The sequence below is a fragment of the Bremia lactucae genome, linkage group LG1, assembly GCF_004359215.1.
Source record: "Bremia lactucae strain SF5 linkage group LG1, whole genome shotgun sequence".
In the NCBI taxonomy this organism is placed as follows: domain Eukaryota; phylum Oomycota; class Peronosporomycetes; order Peronosporales; family Peronosporaceae; genus Bremia; species Bremia lactucae.
The window spans coordinates 11,678,036-11,701,813 of record NC_090610.1 but is presented as its reverse complement, the minus strand read 5'-3'; the positions used below and the strand labels follow the sequence as shown (position 1 = coordinate 11,701,813).

At 45.0% G+C, this 23,778-nt stretch overlaps 5 protein-coding genes across 5 annotated transcripts; 3 read left to right on the top strand and 2 right to left on the bottom strand.

Moving 5' to 3' along the window:
- Window positions 1-696: 696 nt before the first annotated feature.
- CCR75_005492 (uncharacterized protein) lies at window positions 697-2,610 on the top strand (the record flags this gene model as incomplete). The annotated part of the gene is made up of 1 exon (XM_067963573.1): window positions 697-2,610. The coding sequence occupies one exon, from the start codon at window positions 697-699 to the stop codon at window positions 2,608-2,610; it is 1,914 nt and encodes a 637-aa protein (XP_067820287.1).
- A 230-nt stretch (window positions 2,611-2,840) lies between these two features.
- CCR75_005493 (uncharacterized protein) lies at window positions 2,841-5,471 on the top strand (the record flags this gene model as incomplete). The annotated part of the gene is made up of 4 exons (XM_067963574.1): window positions 2,841-3,111; window positions 3,176-3,241; window positions 3,316-5,102; window positions 5,183-5,471. 4 exons carry the CDS (start codon window positions 2,841-2,843, stop codon window positions 5,288-5,290), a joined length of 2,232 nt encoding a protein of 743 aa, XP_067820286.1. The 3' UTR covers window positions 5,291-5,471.
- Window positions 5,472-15,465: 9,994 nt separating this feature from the next.
- On the bottom strand, window positions 15,466-17,319 carry CCR75_005494 (uncharacterized protein; the record flags this gene model as incomplete). The annotated part of the gene is made up of 1 exon (XM_067963575.1): window positions 15,466-17,319. One exon carries the CDS (start codon window positions 17,317-17,319, stop codon window positions 15,466-15,468), a length of 1,854 nt encoding a protein of 617 aa, XP_067820285.1.
- An 820-nt stretch (window positions 17,320-18,139) lies between these two features.
- Window positions 18,140-19,261, top strand: CCR75_005495 (uncharacterized protein). Its single transcript, XM_067963576.1, has 2 exons — window positions 18,140-18,354; window positions 18,432-19,261. Exons 1-2 carry the CDS (start codon window positions 18,289-18,291, stop codon window positions 18,642-18,644), a joined length of 279 nt encoding a protein of 92 aa, XP_067820284.1. The 5' UTR covers window positions 18,140-18,288; the 3' UTR covers window positions 18,645-19,261.
- CCR75_005496 (uncharacterized protein) lies at window positions 18,788-22,490 on the bottom strand (the record flags this gene model as incomplete). Its single annotated transcript, XM_067963577.1, has 9 exons — window positions 22,124-22,490; window positions 21,675-22,056; window positions 21,475-21,599; window positions 21,247-21,389; window positions 19,680-21,168; window positions 19,524-19,611; window positions 19,252-19,457; window positions 18,964-19,172; window positions 18,788-18,899 (listed from the first exon to the last, which is right to left on the bottom strand). Exons 1-9 carry the CDS (start codon window positions 22,352-22,354, stop codon window positions 18,788-18,790), a joined length of 2,985 nt encoding a protein of 994 aa, XP_067820283.1. The 5' UTR covers window positions 22,355-22,490.
- Between the last annotated feature and the right edge of the window lie 1,288 nt (window positions 22,491-23,778).

Sequence of the window (23,778 nt, the reverse complement as noted above, 5' to 3'; positions counted from 1 at the left end):
ATATTACCAGGCTTTGGCTTCATAAAAGAGAAATCTACGGGGACGCGAGCTGGAGTAAGGGACCTCGAATAATCCAAGTGAAATATAATGATAATATCTATAGGTTATGTAGTTTTACGCTAGAGTTGCCATATCGTGCGTCTGTCGTAAAGCCGTCAGCTGGAATAAGAACGAATCTTAGCAAATGTTTCTATCAATATAGAATGCACTGCACACCCCTCCCGACTAAACCGACTGAATGGGCCGCCAATCGAGCTCAGAGAGCGACCAAGTTTCACGCCAAATACGCACAAATCACGCGATCGGATATTCCGCCGCTTGCCGTATGTATCAATTGGTCGAGACTGGCGCCGACAGCTGTTCTCGATGATTGCTTTTTCCAAGAACGTCGGTGCAGAACCAAGACATGTGTGTGCATGACACGGGCAACTCGCGAGTTTTTTACATCTGACTCTTATGCGGCTAAAGGCACAGTGCCGCACAAGCTCAAAATAACGACTCCTACAGTTTGCCTTGTCACGTGATCAACCTCGTTTTGAATTGATAGTGGCAAGTAAGTGGACTGCTATTGATTCCGGCAAGAGGGTTACGCAAGACTTTGGTGCAGGGAACAATAGAGCTGTTTTTATCGAACCTTCAGCGCAGATTCCAGGAAAGTTGCGCTGGCGTGACGCTTCGGGCTCCGGAGGCTGGACAATGCAGGTCCACCGACGGTGGCTCAGATTCGTGCTGGTGGTACTGCTCATGAATTCACAGGCCAATGCACAGATTTTTGCAGTGCAAAGTCGCGATGGGGATCCAGAAACGGTCTTGAATTTTAAAGAGGATCTCAATAATGGACGTGTTCCAACGTTGGCGACGCAACGACCAGAACGGCCATGGTTGCTTGACCAGAATGCATCGTCGGACTCGTCGGAACCAGCAGAGCCCTCGACACCGACGCCCGAGGTTTTAAAACCAACCGACGCACCAAGTACACGGGCGCCTTTGACAAGTGCTTCCCCGGGAGTGAATAATAAGGACGTAGATGCTACCGACAAACCTTTACCTGTTAACAAACCCGTCGATCCTGCAAAGCGCGACGCCAATCGAGACAAAGCGACTGGTGTGGTAAAGCCAAAGGACGAGACCACGGAGGTTACGTTTACAAGGTCCCCACTTCTTCAACAGACAGCGCCTGTGTCCGACGCCATCCCCACGGCTGACAGCAATGCTAATTTTGACAAGCCAACCTCCAGTCCTCCAACTGAAGTTGAAATCAAGCCAGAGGAGTCGAAACCCGTGCCAAATGCACCACCGAAATCAATTTCTTTAAAAGTGAGGAAACAAATCATCGATCCCGAGTCTGGATCGGACGACGATGCCAGTGTAGGCTCTAAAAGTGATTTAAACGAGACCCAACAGACTTTGAAACCTCCTACGAAGAAGGATGCCAGTACGATTCAAGAGACTCTCGAATCAAATACAGTCGATTTAAAGACAAGTAAAACAAGTGACAAGACTACGAAACAAGACAATTTATCCGACAATGGTACGGATTCAAAGCAAGAAGCAGATACGTCGCGATCATCTTCGTCGTCTGGATCGCCGTCGGCCGCGGCGTCCGTATTAGCTGATGCAGCATCGAATGCCACGAGTACTGCATCAAATACGTTAATGCTTGGTTTAATGATGGCAGGCGCGATTGCGCTTGTGTTACTGGTCGCCCTCTTTGTATACAAGAAAACCAATCAACTGGTCCAAGACGACGACCCTGGTCTTGAAAGAGGACGTCACGATCACACTCAAGGCGTGGCTCAAGCGTCAACAGTGGCGGCAAATTATCATCAGAATCACAACATGTCGCCAACAGGGTTTAGTGACGACAATTACCCGCCAAATCCTGGCAATAGCCAATTCGATCAGGAGCCTTACGATCACGATGGAGGTCGACTTACGTACAATGATCCAAACCTCGACATGTTGACACCACGAAGCCAAATCGCTTTAGCGCATTCTCAAATGTCCTTGCCACCAATGGCGCAAACAAATTCTTCACACGGTACGAGTCAGTATTCGCAATACTCGTCCCAGTCGTCGTCGTTTTATGGTCAAAGTATGTATAGCTCTGGTCACTCGGGGAATCACTTTCAATCAAAGTATGACAGTCGACATCGAGAGGATCTTGCTTCCGAGGACGAGAGCGATTTTGGGGGCGATTCGATTCAAGATCTGTCGAATGGATGGCATGGAATGGGTCAAAAAGGGTCGAAAAAGACGACAAAGCGACCGGATTTGTCTTTGGACGAGTCGTTTTTTGAACCCAAAGACTCGCGATCGACGTCAGCAAGTGATTATCACGGCCAAACGCGCTTTCAAGCGTCCGGCCAGACAGAATACCGCATGTCCACGGCAGATGAGAGCAGATATATGGGCGACGAGAGTTTTGCGGCCACGAATAGTAATTACGACCAGAGCCACTACAATGGCGACCCGAGTTTTCAAAGCAGCGGCTTTAGCGAGTTTGAGGCATCTGGTGCACCCCGCCGACGAGGGGATAGTAGCAATCATGACGCGTCTTCGTTTTATCGGACCAAAGATTCTCGATTTACGGACGCTTCATACTATTGAGCGACTTACGAGTCCTGACCAATTTTAATGTCCCTCAAAAGTTTGTCCATGGTTGTGTGTAAACCTACGGATGTCTGTCAAAATGGAATTCAAATTAATTTATACTTTTGGCGATTGTATTCCTGTAAATTTGTATTTAAATTGCGAATTTTTCATTGTTCGTGAAAAACAAATTAATATATAGATTGAAAGGTTTTCTTTAAAAAAAATAAAAACAACCGACTGATGTGATGTACACCAAGTGCGTCCGATCTCGTTCCGCAGTGGCAGAGACATCCTCGCCCCTTGGCAGACCTTGCAACTCTTCTTTGGCTCGTTGTTACGCCTCGTGGGGCGCGTTTAGTACGCAAGTGCCAATTCTTTGCAACGTATTGCAAGATTCAGTATCAAACCGCCGAATCTCTCGTGTTGCCACGAGTAGATTTAATACCGAGAACATCACGCTAGAAGACGCGCCATGGCGGACGCGCAGGATGTCCAGACGCTCAAGATGCAAGGCACGTGACATCGTGTGGCCATTTAAAGCACACTCTCTTCCTTTGTGACAATATCGTGTGGTTTGTAGTGGTACGGAAACACGAGAATGACCCGGATCGTCGACGTTCGACTCATTTGCGATTAGAACCGCCACGTACGTGGCCATGTTGCAGTCCTTTTTCGTGCCATGATGCGACTTTAGACACTAATACGCGTTGTAACACGTAGAATCCGATGTCCGATTAGCGAGTTCTTTCCAACGGGCCCGCACATCAGGCGTTCATCGCCTTCTTCGCTCCAATACTAGCAGTATCGGGAGCTATGTACCACCGACAAAGGAGAACGATAGTACTCCTACCGGCAATAATGCGTCTAGCAGCAACGCGATTGTTGAAAACGACAAGCTTTATGACTCGAAAGAAATGCCTTCCGTGCCTGAATCGGTCAAAATAGACGATCATCTCGCTACTGACCAAGTCGAAGACGATCCAGTGCCTTTGTATCTCGAACACACATGGACCCACGTGGTGCTTAAAATGACGGCGTTTACCGAAGAAGATACCGTCACAAGCTTTACGTTTGATGAGAAAGGAGGCGGTATTGGCCAAACTTGTGAGAATATTGCAAGTATACCTGCCGATACACTCCTTGCAGAGACCGACCACGCACGTGTGCTGTATAGTCACGGGCGTTTCTATTTAGTCAATGGCGACCAAGCAAATGGGGACACGTTTGTGCGGTTAAGTCCCGTGGAAACCCAAGCAAATGACGAAAATATGGGCGATCGTATGCAATGGCCTCTCGAGCCTCACGTGGCATTTCGAGTTGGAAAATCGGATTTTCTTGTTACATCGTTTCACGAAGAATTGCCAAGTCTTACGGTCTCGGCATTAAGTGGCAAATTAGCTGGCACGGAGTTTGTGATTACACAAGAAGGTGCAGGAATTGGTCGATCTGCGGAGAATCAAATCCATACAAGTGATGGGGAACTCTCTCGAAAACATGCTGCAATTTGGTTTGATGAATTGACGAATCAATTTTATTTGATTGATTTAAACTCGACGAATGGGACATTTATGAAACTCGTGGGAAGTTATCAAGAACCCTATCGACTGGAAATTGGCGACGATTTACTCGTGGCACAAACGTGTTTAACTGTCAATCGGTTTGACTTTGGAGCGCATGCCGACATGGGCGCTCGTAAACATATGGAAGACGCGCATACGATTATTCAAGACTTGTGTATTGAACCATTAAGTCGTTTGGGATTGCATCCCCAGTCATTCTTTGCTGTCTATGACGGCCATGGCGGTGACGAAGCATCTTCGTTTTTGAGTGACGTGCTCCACCATAGCCTCATTACCGCGTTTTTCATGCACACGAGTGAATTGAAACCTTTACTAACAATGACAATTGAGGAATTGCAATCAATCATCATGAAGCGCTTGACCAATGCGTTTGAACGTACGGATGAAGAATTTTTAAGGACCTCGGATCGTCCGCAAGCTGGAAGCACGGCCACGACAGTCTTTGTGGCGGGCAAGTATCTCTTTGTGGCCAACGTTGGAGACTCGCGCACTGTCTTGAGTCGCAATGGCACAGCTGAACGACTTTCAAATGATCATAAACCCAGTCGAACGGACGAAGCGCAGCGGATTCGAGAGACTGGCGGCTTTGTGATTCACGGACGTATTATGGGCGAATTGGCCGTCTCGCGTGCCTTTGGCGACGCCCCTTTCAAGTCGTTTGATCTCGTCGAGCCTTTGGTCGATGACATTGACACGAAAGCACGGAACGAGTACAATTCGCAGGAATTACCGGTGAATCCCAACGATATTTTAAAAGGTCCATTAGTGATTCCGACGCCAGAGTTTACCGTCACGGAATTAACAGACGAGTGCGAGTTTGTGATGCTCGCAAGTGACGGATTGTATGATGTGTTGAAAGATCAAGAAGCTGTGGATTTTGTTCGTCGAAAACTTGTCGAATTGAAAGATGTGCAACGGGCTGTTGAGGTGTGTGAGTGAGTGGATTGTGCTAGATGATGCTTGTGGTGGATTAATGGCGCGATTCTCTCTCGTTTTTCTTTGTGTAGGCGCTTATTGAGTATGCCATTTTTCATCAGCGGTCGACCGATAATGTGACATGTGTCGTTGTGATGTTTAAAGAGGCGAAAGAAATAGTGTGGCAAAGTTCCTCGTAAACATGAGTCTGAGCGCTAAAAAAGAGGACAAAACATCAATATATAGGATAGGACGGGACAATTACTACTATTGAACGAAAAATTGCCGTATGGGTTTAAAAAGAGTAAAACCACATTTTAGGAAGAGAATTTCTAAACTCACTTCATGCAGTTTTTAGTCAATTTAATTTCTGAATTACAGCGTATCACATTGCATTACATAGATCAACGCCAAACTCTCCGTGCACGATCACCAACTGCGGCGTTATCTGACGGCTTTCCATTGACTTTTTTGCGCGGTTTAGAAAAGTTGGAACCGTCCTAGAACGAAGTGCAAGTAAAGATTTTTTTAAATACAAGAATGCTGGTATCCCATCATGACCCAGACCGTCCCGAAAATTCAAGTAAGCGAAGCCATAAGTGCTTGAACTATCCTTTCCAAGTCACTTTAAAGCAAAGAGCTTGGAAGTTGGAGATAGATAATGGTGCTCAAAACCATGACCTTGTGCATCTTAGTGCATATTCTTCCGTACGCAGGCTTGGGAATACGGCAAGTCAGCAGGTGGTTCGCTTCACAATGCTGTTGTCCCTTCTAGAACAATTTAATAATTGTCTCTCGTTCATCATGGCCAACTAATGAACGTCTTTGAGCGTTACAGGCGTGTGGATGTCGTACGAGTGAGTGCGATGGCCTCACTTGTGGTTCGGTCGTTAGCATGACTGCACAAGACCTCAGTGTGAATACCCAGCACATTGTGGAGTTAGATCCCGACGGCTGTGCACGAGCAAATGCAACATCGAAGGTCCGCTATTGTGACGTGGACATAGTTATTGACGGAAGTGCACAAGCACAGGCAGCGTCGAAGTTCAACCACTCGAATAAGTTAAGAGGTACGAAACAAGGATGCTTTCTTGAAAAGCAACATCCAAGAGAATTTGGAACGCCCGTCTATAAGAGAGAGTGCGAAAGTCCTTGCTCGACTGGAGAGTCGATCGTGAAGGATATCGCTGTGGTAGCGCAACCACAGCTAGAGGATGTTGGGGAGGATATTCACCAAATAATTTCTGAGAGAAGAAGTCCCCGGAAACCTGTGGTCTAAGGTTCCCAGGTACCTTTGGAAATAAGTTCCAAAGAAGAAACTGAGACAATCAATGTCTTAGTAAACAATGGATCAAGTGTAGGCGCTTATACACTTGATCTATTAGCGCCTCCGAAGTTAACTTCGGAGATAACTCGATTGCCAACGCTATAATCGAAACGGTTTTTGCTGATCTGCGTAGTAGTAAAGTCAAGCAGATCTGCCTACTTGTCACAGATGACGACAACGTGGCCAATATTCGGTCGGCAATCGTATTTCTTGAGAACGAACGGATTCTCAATAGCTCATCGATAAACGAAAGTGTCCTGAATGAGAAGATTCGGATTATACGTTTTACGTCCCGATCCTGGGAGTCTTTGAAAACAACCCATATGCATAAAGATTTAGTTGAATTTTAGGATGTCTTCCCTGAATCAGTACCGTGCGAGTTGCCTAACGACAAAGGCACTCGACACGAAATCGACCTTATCCCAGGTTCGAAATACTGTGGTATGAATCAATTGCCGTTGCGTCGTGAACAAGTAATAGCGATCGACAAATTCTTTGCCGAATGCTTAGCAGCGGGCCATGTGAGGGAATCAACTTTCCCACATAGCTCTACAACCTTCTGTGTGCGCAATGCAACAGGAGGTTGGCGGATAGTGCATGCATTCAATAAACTGAATACTGCAACTGTACCGGCTCAAACGCCGATACCACGAAAATATGTAATCATTGATGGCATGTCAAAGAGTACTATCTTTTCGTCAATGAATCTGCTGGATGGATTCTATCAGATCCTTGTGCGTGAACAAGATATTCCGCTCACAGCAGTAATCACCCCCAAGTAGTATGCTATGGGAGTGGCTAGTCATGCCACAGGGGTTTAGTAATGCCCCTGCGACATTTGACAAACGTGTAACCAATCTATTGAGATCGGGGCGGGATTTTGTACCGAGCTATTATGATGACGACTTCGTTCATAGCAGACCCATGAACGGAACGCCGGATGTTGAAGTTCATCGTATCCACGTCCGAAAGGTTCTTACCCTTATGCGTAAGCACAAGTTGCATGCAGAAATGTATATTCGCTGCAAGCGAAATACCTCTTCTTGGGTGCATCGTGGGTAAACACGGTGAATGCCGCGATTCAGAAAAAGATCAAGGCGATCACCGACTGGCTTGTACCAGTCGATGTAAGGGACTAAAACAGTTCCTCGTTTAGCGGCATTTTTGCACAAGTACTCACGTACTTGTGCTAAAATGACAGTATATCTTTCTTCTTTGTTGAAGAAAAAACGTAAAGTTGTCATGGAACCCTGATTGTCAGCTTTCCTTCGATGATATTAAGAAAAGCTGGATGCAATCGCCAATCCTGGCGATTGCAGACCGAGATCGACCTTTTCATGTCGTCCCTGACGCCAGCGATTTTGCATTCGGCTGTGCGTTAACGCAATATGTCACAGACGGCGCAGAGCGCGTCGTCTATTTTCAATCGCGTCAATTTCAACCAGCGAACGCAACTATTTAGTGTATGATAAGGAACTCCTTGCCATGAAATACGCACTGGCTAAGTTAGGGTCTACCTCTTGGAAGATAGACCGTTCATTGAATATACGGACCATGCGTCTTTACGCACGGCCATAAGCAGTCCACACCTCTCGCATAGAATGGCGAGATGGTTGTCTTCCTTTGCGGAGTATAACTTCTCCGTGGAGTATAAATCAAGACGACTAAGCGTTGTCGCTGATGCCCTTTCGCGCCGGCCCTATTTTGAGCTGGCTGCGCAACAGTGACCATAAGATCACTGTTGCAATAATAAGTGTTCCGATGTCAACATTAAATGACGACGTTAGAAGAGCTTAACATGAAGATAAGGCTCTTACAGGGTTGATGGATTACCTAAGAGATCCATCCCAACAATCCTTAGAAGGGTTGTCGAAGTTGTATCGATCCTCAACAGATAGATATACAACGCGCAACGGTTAATTGTATTGTTCAGCCATTGCTGGCGACACACCTCGTGTCATCATCCCTACCCATAATGATCTGCGATTACGCATCATGTATGAGTACCACGATGCACCAAAAAGTGGTCATCGTGGACGGGAGAAGACATTTCTCACGATAAGTTCCGACTTCTACTGGCCACGCCAGTATGTGTTCGTCCACAAGCACATACGTGCTTGAGAAGTTTGTCAACAAGAAACCCCAGTGCTTCATCCCGTGCCCAGTGCTTCATCCCGTGCTCCGTTACATCCTCTGCCTTTTCCGGCAGAGTGCTGGCAGTCCGTATCTATGAACTTCGTCCTCGGATTCTTTGAAGTCACCCATAAGAATAATGGTATTCTTGTTTTTGCTGAGCGTTTAAGCAAGATGGTACATCTTGCTGCCGTCCCGGAGTCGATCACAGCCAAAAGCTGTGCTCGTGGCTTTATTAAAACGATCTTTTACTTGATGGGTTACATTTTGAACTGGTCTCAGATCGAGACCCTCGATCCACGGCGGGATGAGCTCAAGCTTAAAATCTCCGTGCAAAATTTTCATTGCGAATTGTAGCATGAGAATTTCCAGATTCAGCATGAGAATCTGCAGTCGTGAACAAGTCACTACCATCCTCAATACCACTTTCTAATTAACACCCTGCGGCTGAGTTAGTGAGCATTACTGGTTTAAGCTATGCTCTATTATTGATTTTAGTACTACCGCAGCCGCAAACCTGTATAACTAGCCATTGAAGGAGATGGTAACAAAAATACGTTAAGAATGCAAAGGTAAAGGTGAAGTCGTAACAAGGTTTCCGTAGATGAACCTGCGGAAGGATCATTACCACACCTAAAAAACTTCCACGTGAACTGTGGCAAAACTTAGTTGGGAACAAATTAGGCGGCGACTGCAGACTTTATTGTTAGCGGTTGCTGCTAAATGCGTCCCATCATGGCGATCGTTTCGACCTCGGTTGGAATTAGTAGCTAACAGTGTTCAAATCACTTGGATCACATTTAAAAATGTCAACTTCTGATCATCCTGAAACAGATGGTCAGACGGACCGTGCAAACCGTATTCTCTAAGAGATACGTCTCGGACACGTCCACTCTTTTGACAGCTGGAGCGAGTTCTTGCCGATGTAGAATTTGCCATCAACAATTCAGCGCATGCTTCTACAAAGCATACACCATTTTTCGTGAATGGCTTACGACACCCTCGTATCCCTATGCTGTTTGAGAGTAACTCTTATTTAAGGGGGGAGGGACTCGCTCGAGCAAAGAAGCTTTAGCTCTTGCTCATGACTCATTAGCCCTAAGGTTCAATGCGAAGGATACGAATGTTGAGTTTACTAACATTGAAGTGGACAAACTCAGTAATAACAGTTATGCTTTTACTGACTTAGACAACGATGCTGGAAGACTCAGCATCGAAAACAATACTATTAATGATAATGCTCTCAATCGTGAAGAGATGAATATCTCCGCAGTGCGAGCCGGTTGCACTGAAACAAAAATAAAATCGAGTCAGCAGGTGGTTTCCTGCTGGCTAGCGAAGCAGTGGTCCATTTGTACGGGATTCCATCGCTAGTGCGGTGGACCGACAGATACGGAACTCTGACAAAAATGGAAAAGCAAACACACTTAAATTTAAAATTAATGACCTAGTCATACTGTCTACGGTAAACCCACCAAAGCACGTAGTGACGAGTGTAGGCAGTAATAAATTACTGCCCAGGTATATCGGCCCGTTTCGTGTATTACATCGCTAAGGCAATGCATACACGATCGAGCTGCCTCGTAGAATGCGTACGCATCCTACTTTTTTTGCTGGTCGTCTCCGCTCACGCCATCAGTACGAGGCTTCTTCCGATCCGGATTACACCGGAACGGTCAAGGGCATCAGCTAAAGCCTTATGGCTCCCAGCTAAAGACTTATTGTCTCAGAACAGGGTCTATTTCTTTTGAGCAAGACGATCCACTCTTTCCTACAAGAAAGAAAATCTTCTGACGAACAGTCAACAGCTTCTTTTCGTTCGCCAGTTTGTTCAGTCTCAATCTGCGCACAACTTTTTACCTGGTCACGAGAAACATTGTCGACCGTCACCGCTAATGCGCGGCGACGAAATTGCTCGTGGTCAAGATTCCCTCTTAAGGAAAAAAGGGTGTGATTCGAATTACAATGCTGAATCGGGCTCGTCAAACGAGGCGAATCCGATTCCCCCCCCACATCCATTGATGGGTTCGGGTGGTGAGAAGCGCTTTCTTGTTAAAAGATTCTTGAGCCACCGTGAGGCAAAGAGGTTCGAGTGAGTTATCTCGTTCGTTGGCGAGGGTGTCCGCCCTCGCATGATAGTTGGGAACCTCGTTCCTAACTGATATTGGACGTTCCGGGTCTCGTCTTACATTACGACGAGACCCATCCTCCTTGGTAAAAGGTCCAACGGAGAACGAGTGCTTCCCGAGCAAAAAAGTATTGAAGGTTATCGATCCCTTGACGCATCTCGTAAGAGATGAGAGTCCTCCAATGGGGATCTTTGAGGAATATGCTTCCTTAGGGCATTTACCTGCACCCTTAAAACAGCATGGACATGAGTCTCCCCACGAGAGGCAAGAATCCGTGCCTCTCTAAACATAGGGTGCAACTTATAGGGTGCACCGAGTACGGTCCGTTCTGGAACCGTTCACGGAAAGCATTTAGCTTGTCAAGCCAGACCTCACAGCCTATGTTATGTACATTCTATACAAAGGCTGTCCAAGCTCGGAACAAAGGTTTGACATCCTTTGTTCGTTTGCAAGTGTACCACCGATGCCGGTAAAAGGCATTGATGAAGAATTCTGTTTCAACCTCACCAGGCTTGTGAAGCCATGATGAGTCGAATATCGGAATATGATAATCGCCAAGATGGGCGATTGCATCAAGCTTTGCTTGATACCTTCAAACGAACGCTGACAATCAGCGTTCCATAACCATTTCTCGTCTTTTTTCAAGAGACGAGAGAGATGAACTGTCATCTCTGCATAATTGCGAGAGTACTTGTGCAAGTACGCCGCTAAACCAAGGAACTTTCTAAGTCCCTTGACATCGACTGGAACTGGCCAGTCGGTTATTGCCTTGATCTTTTCGGGATCAAGGCGCACGCCGTGTTTACCGACGATGCACCCAAGAAGCGGTATGTCGCTTGCAGCGAATATGCACTTCTTGAGATTTGCGTGCAACTTATACTTTGCATAGGTGTAAGAACCCGACGAACGTGAGTTTTTATGAACTTCCATGTCCGTCTTTCCGTCCATAGCCTGGCTATGGACGAATACATCGTCAAAATAACTTGGTGCGAATTCTCGCACCGGTCTCAACAGATTCGTTACGCATCTGTTGAATGTTGCAGGGGCGTTACTAAGCCCCTGCGGCATTACTAGCCATTCCGAGAGCATCCCACTGGGAGTGCTTACTGCTGTGTACGGGATATCTCGTTCACGCATAAGGATCTGAAAAAAATCCATCCATCAGATCCATAGACGAAAAGATAGTACTCTTAGACATACCATCTATGATAAAGTCTTTTCTAGGTATCGGCGTTTGAGCCGGTACCGGTGCAGCATTCAGGTTATTGAATGCGTGCACTATCCGCCACCCTCCTGTGGCCTATCGCACACAGAAGGTCCGAGAGCTATGTGGGGAGGTTGACTCCCTTACATGGCCCGCTGTTAATCGATCGATAAAGAATTTTTCGATCACAAGTACTTGTTCACGAGGCAGTGGCCACTGCTTCATGACACAGTACTTCGAGCCCGGTTTGAGCTCGATCTCATGTCGAGTGCCTTTATCCTTAGGCAACTCGCATATAACTGTTTCAGGGAATACATCCCTGAGTTCAATCAAATCCTTGTATAAGGATTTGTCTTAAGTGGCTCCCAGGAATGAGTAGTATATCTCTCAATCCGATCTTCACATCGAGGATACTTTCGTCCATCGATGAGCTGCTGAGAACCCGTTCGTTCTCTGCAAAAATTACCGCTGACCGCATATCGGTTACGTATTCGATCTCTGTGACGAGTACGCAGATCGGCCTGATTCTACCGCTATGCAGATCTCATAAGAACCGTTTAGGTTCTAGGGTTGGTAATTGAATGATCTCCGAAGTTAACTTCGGAGGCGCATATAGATCAAGAGTACAAGCGCCTACTCTTGATCCGTCATTAACCAATACATTCAATGTCTCGGTTTGTTCCTGGAATTTATCCACAGGCTGCCGAGGGATTTATCCCTCGGAATGCTGAGGTCTTGTCACTCAGCATTAACTATATTAGGAGATTTCTCCTCAAGCGCGTCGGGACTATTGCCTCAAGGTCTTCCGACAGTGATTGCGCTATCACAGTCGGGTTCTCTAAGGTCGACTCTCTACTTGACCTTGGATCATCGTGTTGCCCCTTTTGGACAACCGGTATCTTCCTTTAATTCCGCTTGCTAGGCGTAAATTCATGTCTCAATTCACTCGACTTATTCAAGTGGTGGACCTTAATTCGCACAGCTGCCGGCAGCTGACTAGACAGAGTGATTAGTAATCACACTGTGATCTTGTGCGGTCGTACTAATGACCGTATCACATCTGAGGCCATCGCACTCACTCGTAGTACATCGACACGCTTGTGGACGCTCCAAAACGTTCATCAGATGGCCATCTGATAAACAATTGGCAGGCATCTTTACGGATCGATACTGCCAGCTGATTCCTGGCTCATATTTTCTGAGCCAGGTTAAACCCAAAGTTGTCATTCAAATCCAGTACGATGAAATCATCATCGTACTGTAAAATTTTAACGTGTAGTGAAATTTCACTGCGCGTTTCCTTACTGTTATCGATGCGCCTGACGCTAGACGCACCGTCATCCTCGTTGGAGGATGTCGCGCTTAACATATTTAAGCCTAGGACCCTCTGGCGACTAGCGACGAATAAAGTTCTTCGACGCCCCACGGTCCACTAGGGCTCTAAGTGACATATCATTTGTCACTTTTAACTTCAAGGTGATGAGGGATACCTCATCACCAGGTGCAGAGACACACATGATTGTGTATCTGGAGCAACTTTAGTCAAGAGATTTGCAAATTCTCTTGAGGTTGCGCCCCCACTGACCCCGACCATGTTTCGGCGGTCCGCCTCGCTGTTGTGATTTCGCAACAACGTCGGACCGCGGCCGTTGCCCTTTTTGGCATTCGGTACATAATTATGTTCAGTACTTCTAGGTACTGGGCATGGGGCACTGCACTCATGAGCGTAGTATCCCAACTTCTGACAGCAATTGCATTCCTGCAATCGCTTATTGTTCGAAAAGCGAGGTTTCTCGCTTTCGACATAAGAGGTCCATAGGCTCTGGACCTCCAAGCTCGTGTCGTCTTGGAGGACGATACGATGACGAACTAGCTTGAGCCTGTCTGAAGCTAAAGTCCTCCTGTTCCTCAACTAATATTGCTTCTTCAAGCGTATCCAGTTCCAAGCGAAACAGGTGGGTCTTCACTGGACCATCCCTGAGACCTTGCATGAACACCGTAATCGACGTGTGTTTTTGAGCTGCGTTCTTTGTGATACAACTCGCTAAGAGTCGTGTGTGCTTGGCATATGCGTGAACATCACGCTTGCCTTGCTTGAATTTCAGAAGCTCTGAACGAGCTCTGAACTCAGCCCTTGGTGGTTCAAACGTCTGTTTGAGCCGGGCTTTAAAAGCCTCCAGCGACCCAAAGATATGGGTCGCGCAATTTCAGGCCTAGTGCTCATGTTTTGGCACGACCTGCCAAATTTGACTGAGCAAATGCGAATTGCGTTTGCTCTTCGACGACATGACGAGCCCTTATGGCATCGTCCAACTCGACGAACCATCTTAAGTGGCAGTCTTCTTCGACTCCCCATACTTAGGGATGTCTATCTTTAAGGTTTCGGGACGACGCGTGTGCGTTATCCCAGGTACAGGGGTCTGTACCTGTTGTAACTCCAACAGTTCTGTTTGTCGAGAGCCTTGCTGATTAAGCAAGGCTACCTTCTCCTTCGCCTCGTAAAGTTCATGTTGTATGAACTTGGCGATGGCTGAATAGAGGGCATCTCTGTCCAAACTGGACAGCATGGCCAAGATGGCATCATTCCCTACGGTCCAACTCATTCTTTCGACCGCACTCTTTTCTATGTCACTCAGAAAGAAGTAGCTATCACGCGAAACGTGATGCGTATTTCCATTATCGTCTAACATGTCCATGTTAGATGATTAAACTGTGCTCATTGGACGGACTACAAAGTGCTACCAGGTGTAACGGGGCACTGCCGACTTGTACTGCTTCAGTACAAGTCCACTTCGGACTGCTTCAGTGCGAGTGGTGCCTCACGTCACTTCACATACACTAGTACGTGCAGAGGAAGACTCTCTTTAAAACACTTGCTTTTAAGAGGGTTAAAACTAAACTGTATTTGGTATACTAAGTTCTTCTGTTTCTATCAATTTAATACTAACTTAATTATATACTAATATAAAAAATGTAATAAAGTCTTATTTGTCTCTCTCTTTGCGCGCGTCCAGCGCTGACTGGACCGCGGAGCAAGTAGATATAATGGCCTATATCTACCAATGGATAAGCTTTCCGAATATTACTACGTTAAGTAATATTCTCCAAATATTATCTACCTTTTAGATGATATATTAATTAACAACCTTTAAGTGTTAATTTCATGTAACCAAACACCGTTACACTAACGACTGACCCTTTTAAGTGGAGGGCTAAGAATAAATCAAGAGCGTCTGAGTTTAAATTAAAGCCCATGGTTGCTACCGATGCACCCGCGCTAGCTGCACGAGCTCTTACGTTTGATAATGGGACGCAGTCTGACTCTCCTCTTGAGTGTTCCGGCTTTTTTTTTAGTAGTAGTCTATTTTAGAAAGTTGAGGTTGTTTGTGTGTTCTAACGCTAATGCGATAGGTGCTACCGCGGGGATAACATGCAGCACCAACGTAGCATTAAACACATCAAACCACATGTTTTTGTCATGAGCAAAATAGCTCATATAAATCTTAAATTGTTGCTCAGGTCGTCTTCCTGCCAAACTCGTTATTTTCGAGCGTTATCTAGTTCTTCAGCTTTAATCGATGATTAGAAACTTTCCACGATAGCCCTGATTGTGTCGAGCGAGCTCTTCAGCGCCTTCTTCATTTCCTTACCATTTGAAATACGACTATCTTTATAATGCGTTAGACACAAATTAATACTTTTGCTATGAAGTAGGTATCCCACACCGTATCCGTGAGGAACGACAGCACCGAATGAGAAGTACTGCAGCAATGGCATAGTGACGTTGCTTGAAGAAATACGAAAATGTGTGCTTTCAGCGCGCACGGAGCTTGTCAAGAAATTGCTACGAATTCCGTATTCAGTTGCGATAGAATTCAACGCAGTCAAATGGCGGTCAACCCCCAGTCCCTTTTGCGCAATCTTGGCAATTTCTACGTGGTTCTTGATGGCCGCCACCAGCAATTCACGCTGGGTAGTCACAGCCATGCCAGTTTCGACACTATTGACGAAGGCCTCAGCTGCAGGAGTTGCTGAACGGATAGTCTCCGTGCGTCCATGGTGAAATTGGCGGGTCGAGCACGACTCGTACGTTGGAGCGATCTTGCCATGAGTACGATAAAATGCTAACTGTAGAGCCATCTGCGCGATGCCATCTGGGCTAAGCTGCCACTTTTTGCATTCACGTTTTGCAAAGCCTGTGTAAATCAAACACTCCGAGTTCAGTATGCCGGCAAAGTCACCAAAATGGCACTCAGCTTTTCTAACATCTTCTATGAGATTATTCGACAGCTTCCAATTCAGCTTTTCGGGCTTACTGGCACCAAAATATTCTGGCATTTCTTTGAGAGGAGTAAATCCCGAATCAGAATGACGCATGTCGTGCCAGCATTCGTGCAACCAGCGGTTCCAAATCGTGCCATCTGAAAATGAGTGTTCGAAATTAATCGTTAGGTGGCCATCCGGTTGTACTATTACTTGCAATTTGTCAAACCAGCGATGGCAACCCTGGCCATGCAACGACAATTCCATGCGCTGCTTCATATTAGCCGGGTTGCGATCCTCTAGAACAAGAATAAACAGTGCCGAGTCTATCACCTCAAGCGTTTCCGCATTCAAAGGATGGTAGGCCACCAAACTGTTGCGTATCTGCGCCCATATGTCGCGCTTTTCTGCTGTGAGAGTAGAGAGATCCACATCGTTGTTATCGTTTTGAGTCGAAGAGTTCAAGATAAAATCTAGCTGCTCCTCGAGCTGCTGCTGAGCCATTAAGTGCTTGCCGTCAGGGCTAAGGACGTTCAATTTATAGTAATTGTTACCCGACATGACCACAATGTGGACCGCATGCGGGTATGAGACTAGTGTGTCGGTTTTCCTTTTGGGAATCCTAGCCGTCCCGAACTGGCGCGCGAAACCAGCCATGCACTGGTTTTTGTCTTGCTCCAGTTCGCTCATCTTAACCTTGGTCCACCATTTCATCATTGAACGCACAAATGCGGCGCTGCGAGGTATCATACCCTTAAGGTTACCTTCTGTTTCATCCAACAGCCCATACGATGGGTTAACGTTTATAGGACTTTGATAGCGGGCGGCAAGGTACATATCGTCCCAGTCCTTCTCTATGTAGCTGAATGGGTAAGCACGTCCCATGGCCTGATTAAGTTCACGCCTAAGCAGTATTTCCTGCAGCTGACGACCTTCTTTATACTTGAAGGCACTCGTCACCTCTTTGTGTGCCTCCCATTCTTTTGTGCTTACCAAAGGTCGAACACTTTCTAGATAACGCTGCACAGTCTCCTCGAGCTGCGGCACCGGCAAGCGCGGAAGGTTGTACTCATTGGTAAGCAGCATACGATTAAACCAGCCAGGTTTCTGCATGCCCATTGCGGAGCTCAGCGCGCGGTGCTGGGTACGGAAGGTACGCGACGATAAAGGCATATTTATGATCGGAAATTTGCCGAGTGATTCAAATTTTGGCGAAGGTTAATTGAATTGTCAATCCTTTACACGCGACCGTCAGGCTCGAAAAGTGCTCTTTGTTGCCGAAATGAAATACGATCGGTCAATTTACCTGAAAATAATTCTATTATTCAAGTATCAAGCCTTCCGTGGAATGATCGATTGTGTCAGAATGTAGACATTCTCTTTATTGCGTGTTTCTTAAAGGAAATAATTCTACAGAAACTTTTTGCCGCGAATATTGCGCAACGCATAGACTGGTTTACTACCTTGCCTACGCTCTCGAGTATTTATCGTTTTATCGGAAACGGAAATGGATACGAATTGGTTCCGACTTTAGGCACGCAATAAATGCAATCGCTTCGCCAATATAATCGATTCCAAAGATTATATAAATATACATCTTATTTCTGATATCCAGTCGCTCCGCTCGGTTGCTCTTAATACCACGAATAGACTATAATTTCATCCAATTGCACACATTTTTGATCAAGTCAAGCACTCATCGTTCCTTTACAAACGCAACTATCCGTATGCCTTGATAGGCTGACAGCGTCGCTACCAATTTGTGTACTCACAGCACATTGCGCGTCGACATTTGATTATAGGGCGCTCTCGTCGAAGTTAATTAGAAGTCCACCTCTCCACTGGGCATATTTTTTGTTGTAAAGACGGATGAAAACAAAATATAAATTAGAGCAAACCACACCTTATAGCATATCTATAATTCGGCAACTTTCATTTCAGCGCAAATTTCTACCAATCAAGACTTTACATCATATATTGGCTGTAATTCGTCGTTCTCTACAAAAGAAAAAGCCACGAAGGTAGTTGTTGTGGACCTCTATTGATTTGTAACGGCGACGTCTTCCACACACAATTTTAAGCTGCATCCGTTGCCGCTCCAACAGAACAGGTTCAACACATATCCTCGCTGATCAACCAGCCATGAGCTCCAAAGTGCAAAAGTTGATGACCCAGCCCATAAATCTGATGTTCAGATTTTTGCAGAATGTGCGTGGCATAAAACCTGTAATTTCATTGCGTTCATACTAAGTATTCTATCGAAACTGTTGTAATCGTTTGCGTAGAAATCTCGAATTCAGGTGTGGCTATATGAACAGGTAAATACAAGGATCGAAGGCCGCATCATGGGTTTCGACGAGTACATGAATTTGGTGTTGGATGACGCTGAAGAACTAGATATAAAAAATCTCAAGCGTACACCGCTAGGCCGCATCCTCCTAAAAGGTGACACAATTACGCTTATGATGGCCGTAGACATTAGCAACGGATCCAGCTAATCAATTCAGCAACAAAATCTTTTATGTCACACGTGGATTTTTTGCAATCTTGTCGCTGCAGTTAATTTATTCATGTATTTTCAAACTTTTGAATCAATCTTGTAATGAAACGGCGATCATAATTCTAAGAAAAATAAAATACTTTATGACACGTTATATGCTCTTTTAAAGAGGTTCAAGAGAGCATCTCCATCAAAAGATACCTCAGCCACCTCCTTATAGCTTTGCACAAACGCGCCAATGTCGTCCAGGACGCTAACAGCAAGACGCCAAGCATTGGAAAATTATGAGCAGATAATATAAATTAGCTTACACGTACCGATTCTTGCCTGCAGCAGTTCTTGGTTGCACCAGCTTGAAACACTCAGGCAATTTTTGTGTGAACATGTCAAACACACGCGACATTACATCCTTCATCTGAGGTGAAGATAAGATGGGATGCAGCACAGCATGAAGCTTGAGCGTACTATGCGTAATACCGCGCATCGGAGTAGTCGGAATTGCAAGATTGTCAGAATCATAATCAACCTGAAGAAGTCACAAGACGTAAATGTGAGATTTCTGCGCATAAGAGAAATAGAAGCAAGATACGTGCCTCCGTTGCAACATTCTCTAGGAAGCGCTTCATTATCTGATCCTCGACAATGCTTGTAAATTTGCTAAATATTTTTTCGTTGTGTTCAGCATAGTCTCGCAAAACGCGGTCGAATTCATCTAGTAGCAGCTTTTGGCGATCAGTGAAATTTGCTGCAAGAGCGGCTTTTATGTGGGGAATGAGAGTCATGCACAATTCCAGCGACTGCGAAGCCAGAGCTGCAAGAATATACAAAAGATAAAAAATTATAAATTGCTAATTTCTTCACCTGAACAAAATTGTACCTAAATGCCGAGCAGATATGCTTTTCAGGTGAGCCATTTGCATGGCCCCGGCGCCAAGTACGAGCTGAGTTGTTCTTGAATTATATAACTACACCACAGCAATGATGATTATGTAATTACATCGAGTAATATTGATGTTTTGTGCAAGCTGCGAACCCGAAACATCTCGATAGATCGCTGAAGAACATCCGTTGCTAACACAGGAAAATTAGCGGCACAAGACATGTAATTCATCGCGATCTCCAACATGAGAAGTACCGACCATACAACTCGGAATGATTTACCGCAAATTGATACCATTTTAAGGGGTGTGGCGGATTCGCTGGCAGTTGTCCGGTCATCCGTAAGCACAAGGGCAACGCCTCGCCCACTAGAAAGATCGTCAAGAGCCTTATGACGCATTTCAGATATTTCCGTGCTTTTCCACGTTTCACGATCTAATGTTGCCACCAATTTCGTCACTTGCGTTTTATGGTATGTTTCAAGAAACAACTTCAGCTGTGAGAAAAGGGCACCACGAAGTGTGTAGTCTGTCTTTCCTGTCAGCTTTTCAATACTAATAACAAAATCCATTGTTGTGTCGTACAGCTTACGCAGTTGTGGCAACGTGTAAATAGCCTGAATTTCTTTTCTTACCGCGAATAAATTTGAGACATTGCGTTGAGAAAGCTCACAAGTGTTACGAATAACTTCATCAATATCACGGATCACTTTAGCACACCGGTTCTTAATATTCCAGTCGCCATGCCTTTTATCTTCATTAATGAAATTTTCAAATGATGGCCATCCTTCTGATAAGGCGAGCTTTGAGGCTTTCAAATGATCGGTACCATAACTGTAAATTTTCTCAAAGGTTGCCACCTCAAGCCGATTCTCCTCATCCGTAGCCTCATTAACTCTTTTCTGCATCGATTCCACCAAAATACCTTGCACGACTACAGCACGCTTAAGAATCAAAAGCAAATGCTCAAATAACATTTGCACACACTGAAAAAAATCATCTGACGTCAAAGCCCGCAATTGGTTTGATATTTTTGATTCATTCCCAGACAAGGCCCCTATATCAGAATCGCAGCTGTTCACGCTGCACTTAGATACCGCAATGGTTTCAGTTACCACAGTTTTCACGACCATACGAATTTCTTCGTTAAGCTGGTCAAGGTATGTCTTAACAGTACTATCGAGTGCATCCAGGCGAAAAAGCAAATCTACGAGATGCTTCGATTCCTGCAGTAAATTGTCCTCCTTGTAGCGAAGGCTATTAGCTTTGTTTTTATCAATATGATTTGAATCACCTTCATCTTGAAATGTCCACTCAGGTGATGTAATGACCGAAATAAATTGCCGCGATATTTGAGCGCTCATAAAGCTAAGATAGCCTTTAAATTTCTCATTTAGCGAGCTTAGACCATGAATACCTTGCAAATATACTTTTAAAATTGTTTGCGAGCTCTCAATCAAGTTTAAAGCATTCGTGTAGTCTTGGCATTGTACCAAAGCCTCAACAGCAGCCTCGGCACTCTTTACCTCCTCCACCATCGTCACTAACCTGTGTAGATCCTTCATACGTTTCTGGCGTCTATGCAAATTTACAATATCAAGGGTCTTATCGGCAACAAGATGTCGTAGCCGCTTCATCGTTTTTCTAATTGTTGTAAAAATTTAAATAAGATTTTTAATCGACGACACGCTTGTGAAATGAGATAAAAACATTCTCACGCACCTAAGGTTTGCCACTTGCTCGGAAGCAGACTGAATCGACTGCTTCATCACTTCTTGGTCAGCTGATGCTTCAAAAAATTGGTCCGATCGAGAAGCCACTTGACGAAGAAGGGCAAATTCTACGCCATCCAGGTATGCAGTCAGCTATGCGTGATAAGTATCAAGTTTACAATTGCGCTCATTAGGCAAACTTACAAAATTTCAGGTAACAAAGCATAATTAAACAAACCTCATCTTCGAGCGATAAAGCTTTAGGCAAATTCATAATCTTTTCAAACGTACTCGGGTCTGCTAAGTCAAAGTCGGGGCGAAAGAAAAAGTATGGCACGTCTTTCAAACACTTTAAAACGTCCTCTACAGCACAAAGTGACATAATTATCATCAGAACACGCCTTCCACACGATCGCATACCAGATAATAATATTTTACCATCTGCGACGAATATTGGTGGCACATTGCTTGACGAGAGCTGCTTACTGACTGGTTTTAGATGGTTCTTCTCATATTTTGTTGCATTCGTACCAAACTCGCGCAAGTACGGTTGAAAATCGCGCATTGTCACATCGGTAAGTCCTGGGGGCGAAGCCAGTGCAACATCGACATCCAGCATCGGATAAAAAGCGTCAAGCAATGTGCCACCCCAACTACTAGCTTTAGGGTTAGTTAATACTGAGTGTAAATTATGGTGGTACACCGACCGATGCGCTTGCTCTTCTCCACCTTTAGCAACACCCAACCTCTCATCTAACCAGATTCTATCACTCCATCCCGAGCTGCCCCCAGATCCTTTACTTGTACATTCGCGAGCAGACTGCATCATAAGTTCATTAATGCTTTGCTTTAGGCTAGACGCTACCATTCCATAAGCTAGACGCTACCATTCCATCGACCGAACGCGTTGAGCTAGGACCCCCCCGCACATCGAAGAGACTTGGATATTCATTGGGGCTGGGCGACGTCATGCGGCCCGAAGGGTTCGAGACTTTTGAGCGTGATGCCGCTGCAGAAGATGGGGGAGCTTTTAAGGCATCAATCGGGCTCGTGAAGCCAATCCATCCGTGCTTACGGGGTGACAATGTTTCCAGAGGCTTCTTATGGCGCTTCTCCATTTTTATAGTTCGCAACAGTCATGTAAGGTGCCGCGAAGGTAGCATTACTGATCCAACAATATGTCGCATAATTTCCACTTGAACGTCGTCCTACCATCTTGTTGCATCAATCGTTCTGAGAGATTTACACATCACAGTTGCAAAACAATAAAACACAAGGCAGCCGCTGTAGCCACAAACATAATTCTACGGCCGCAGACAAAACTACTACAGCCACAGACATGACCACAATTTTGCCAACTCTGTAACGGGGTGTATCGTTACATGAAATTAACGCTTAAGGGTTGTTAATTAATATATCATCTAAAAGGTAGATAATATTTGGAGGATATTACTTTAAATAGTAATGTTCAGAATTCTTATCCATAAATAGGTATAGACCATTATATCTATTTATTCCGCAGACTAATCAGCTGTAGATGTAAACAAAAGAGATATACAGATAAGATAAGATAAGATAAGATAAGAATTCTATTACATGTTTAATATTAGTTTATAATTAAGTTAGCATTTACAAGATAGATAGAAGATACTTAATTATATTAATACAGTTTTCAATTTACCCTCTTTAAGCTAGTTACTTTGAAGAGAAGTCTTCCTCTGCACGTACTAGTGTACGTGAAATAACCTAAGGCACCACTCGCAACTGAAGCAGTACAAGTCGTAATGTTCCGTTACAAACTTCCCCATTTTGATCGCAAATTTGCACATTTCAACACGAATCGGGCTAGATATCCGCAGCACTCTAAGCAGGAATGGACATGAAGCAGCAGCAGAACGAATAAGCCTTGTCATAACACTGACCGTATAGATCTGTCAGCAAAATCTGAACACATGAAGCACTACCGATAATATCGCAATCTTACAGAAGTAAATAAATGGGCTTGTTGTCATTTTCGAAGTGGTTCCAATAACGCGTCTCGGACAAGTACCGATATATCCGAGTCAGAACAGCTAGCGATGTTGTTACTGATATCATGTATTAAATGAACTATACAAATTATTCCATAAGACGACAAAACCGCAATACCCTTCAGGTTTTTTCTGCTAATGCTGTGTAATTGGCAACGCTTAGCACGTTCGGTGTGTCGCCCAAATGAATGCCCAGCATAACTCTGAATCAGCTAAAAATCCACATTTATGACCTAATATACAGAATCTGCCGCCGCCTGAGGGCTGGATCCAGTTCCTATGGTACATTCGTTGCGCCGAGCACCAATACATCGTCATGATTGTTGTCCATTCTTTGCGTCTGAATTAAAAAAAAAATTTGTCTCGGCGTCAGATCTACTCGAACAGAGAGCGAGTCGTTTTCATCTATGAAAACGATAGCAGGCCTTTTGCCTCGCGCCATTTCGAAAAGTATTAACCAGCCTACAAGGCAAACGTCGCTTAATACAATATTTCGAAAATGCTTTACTGGT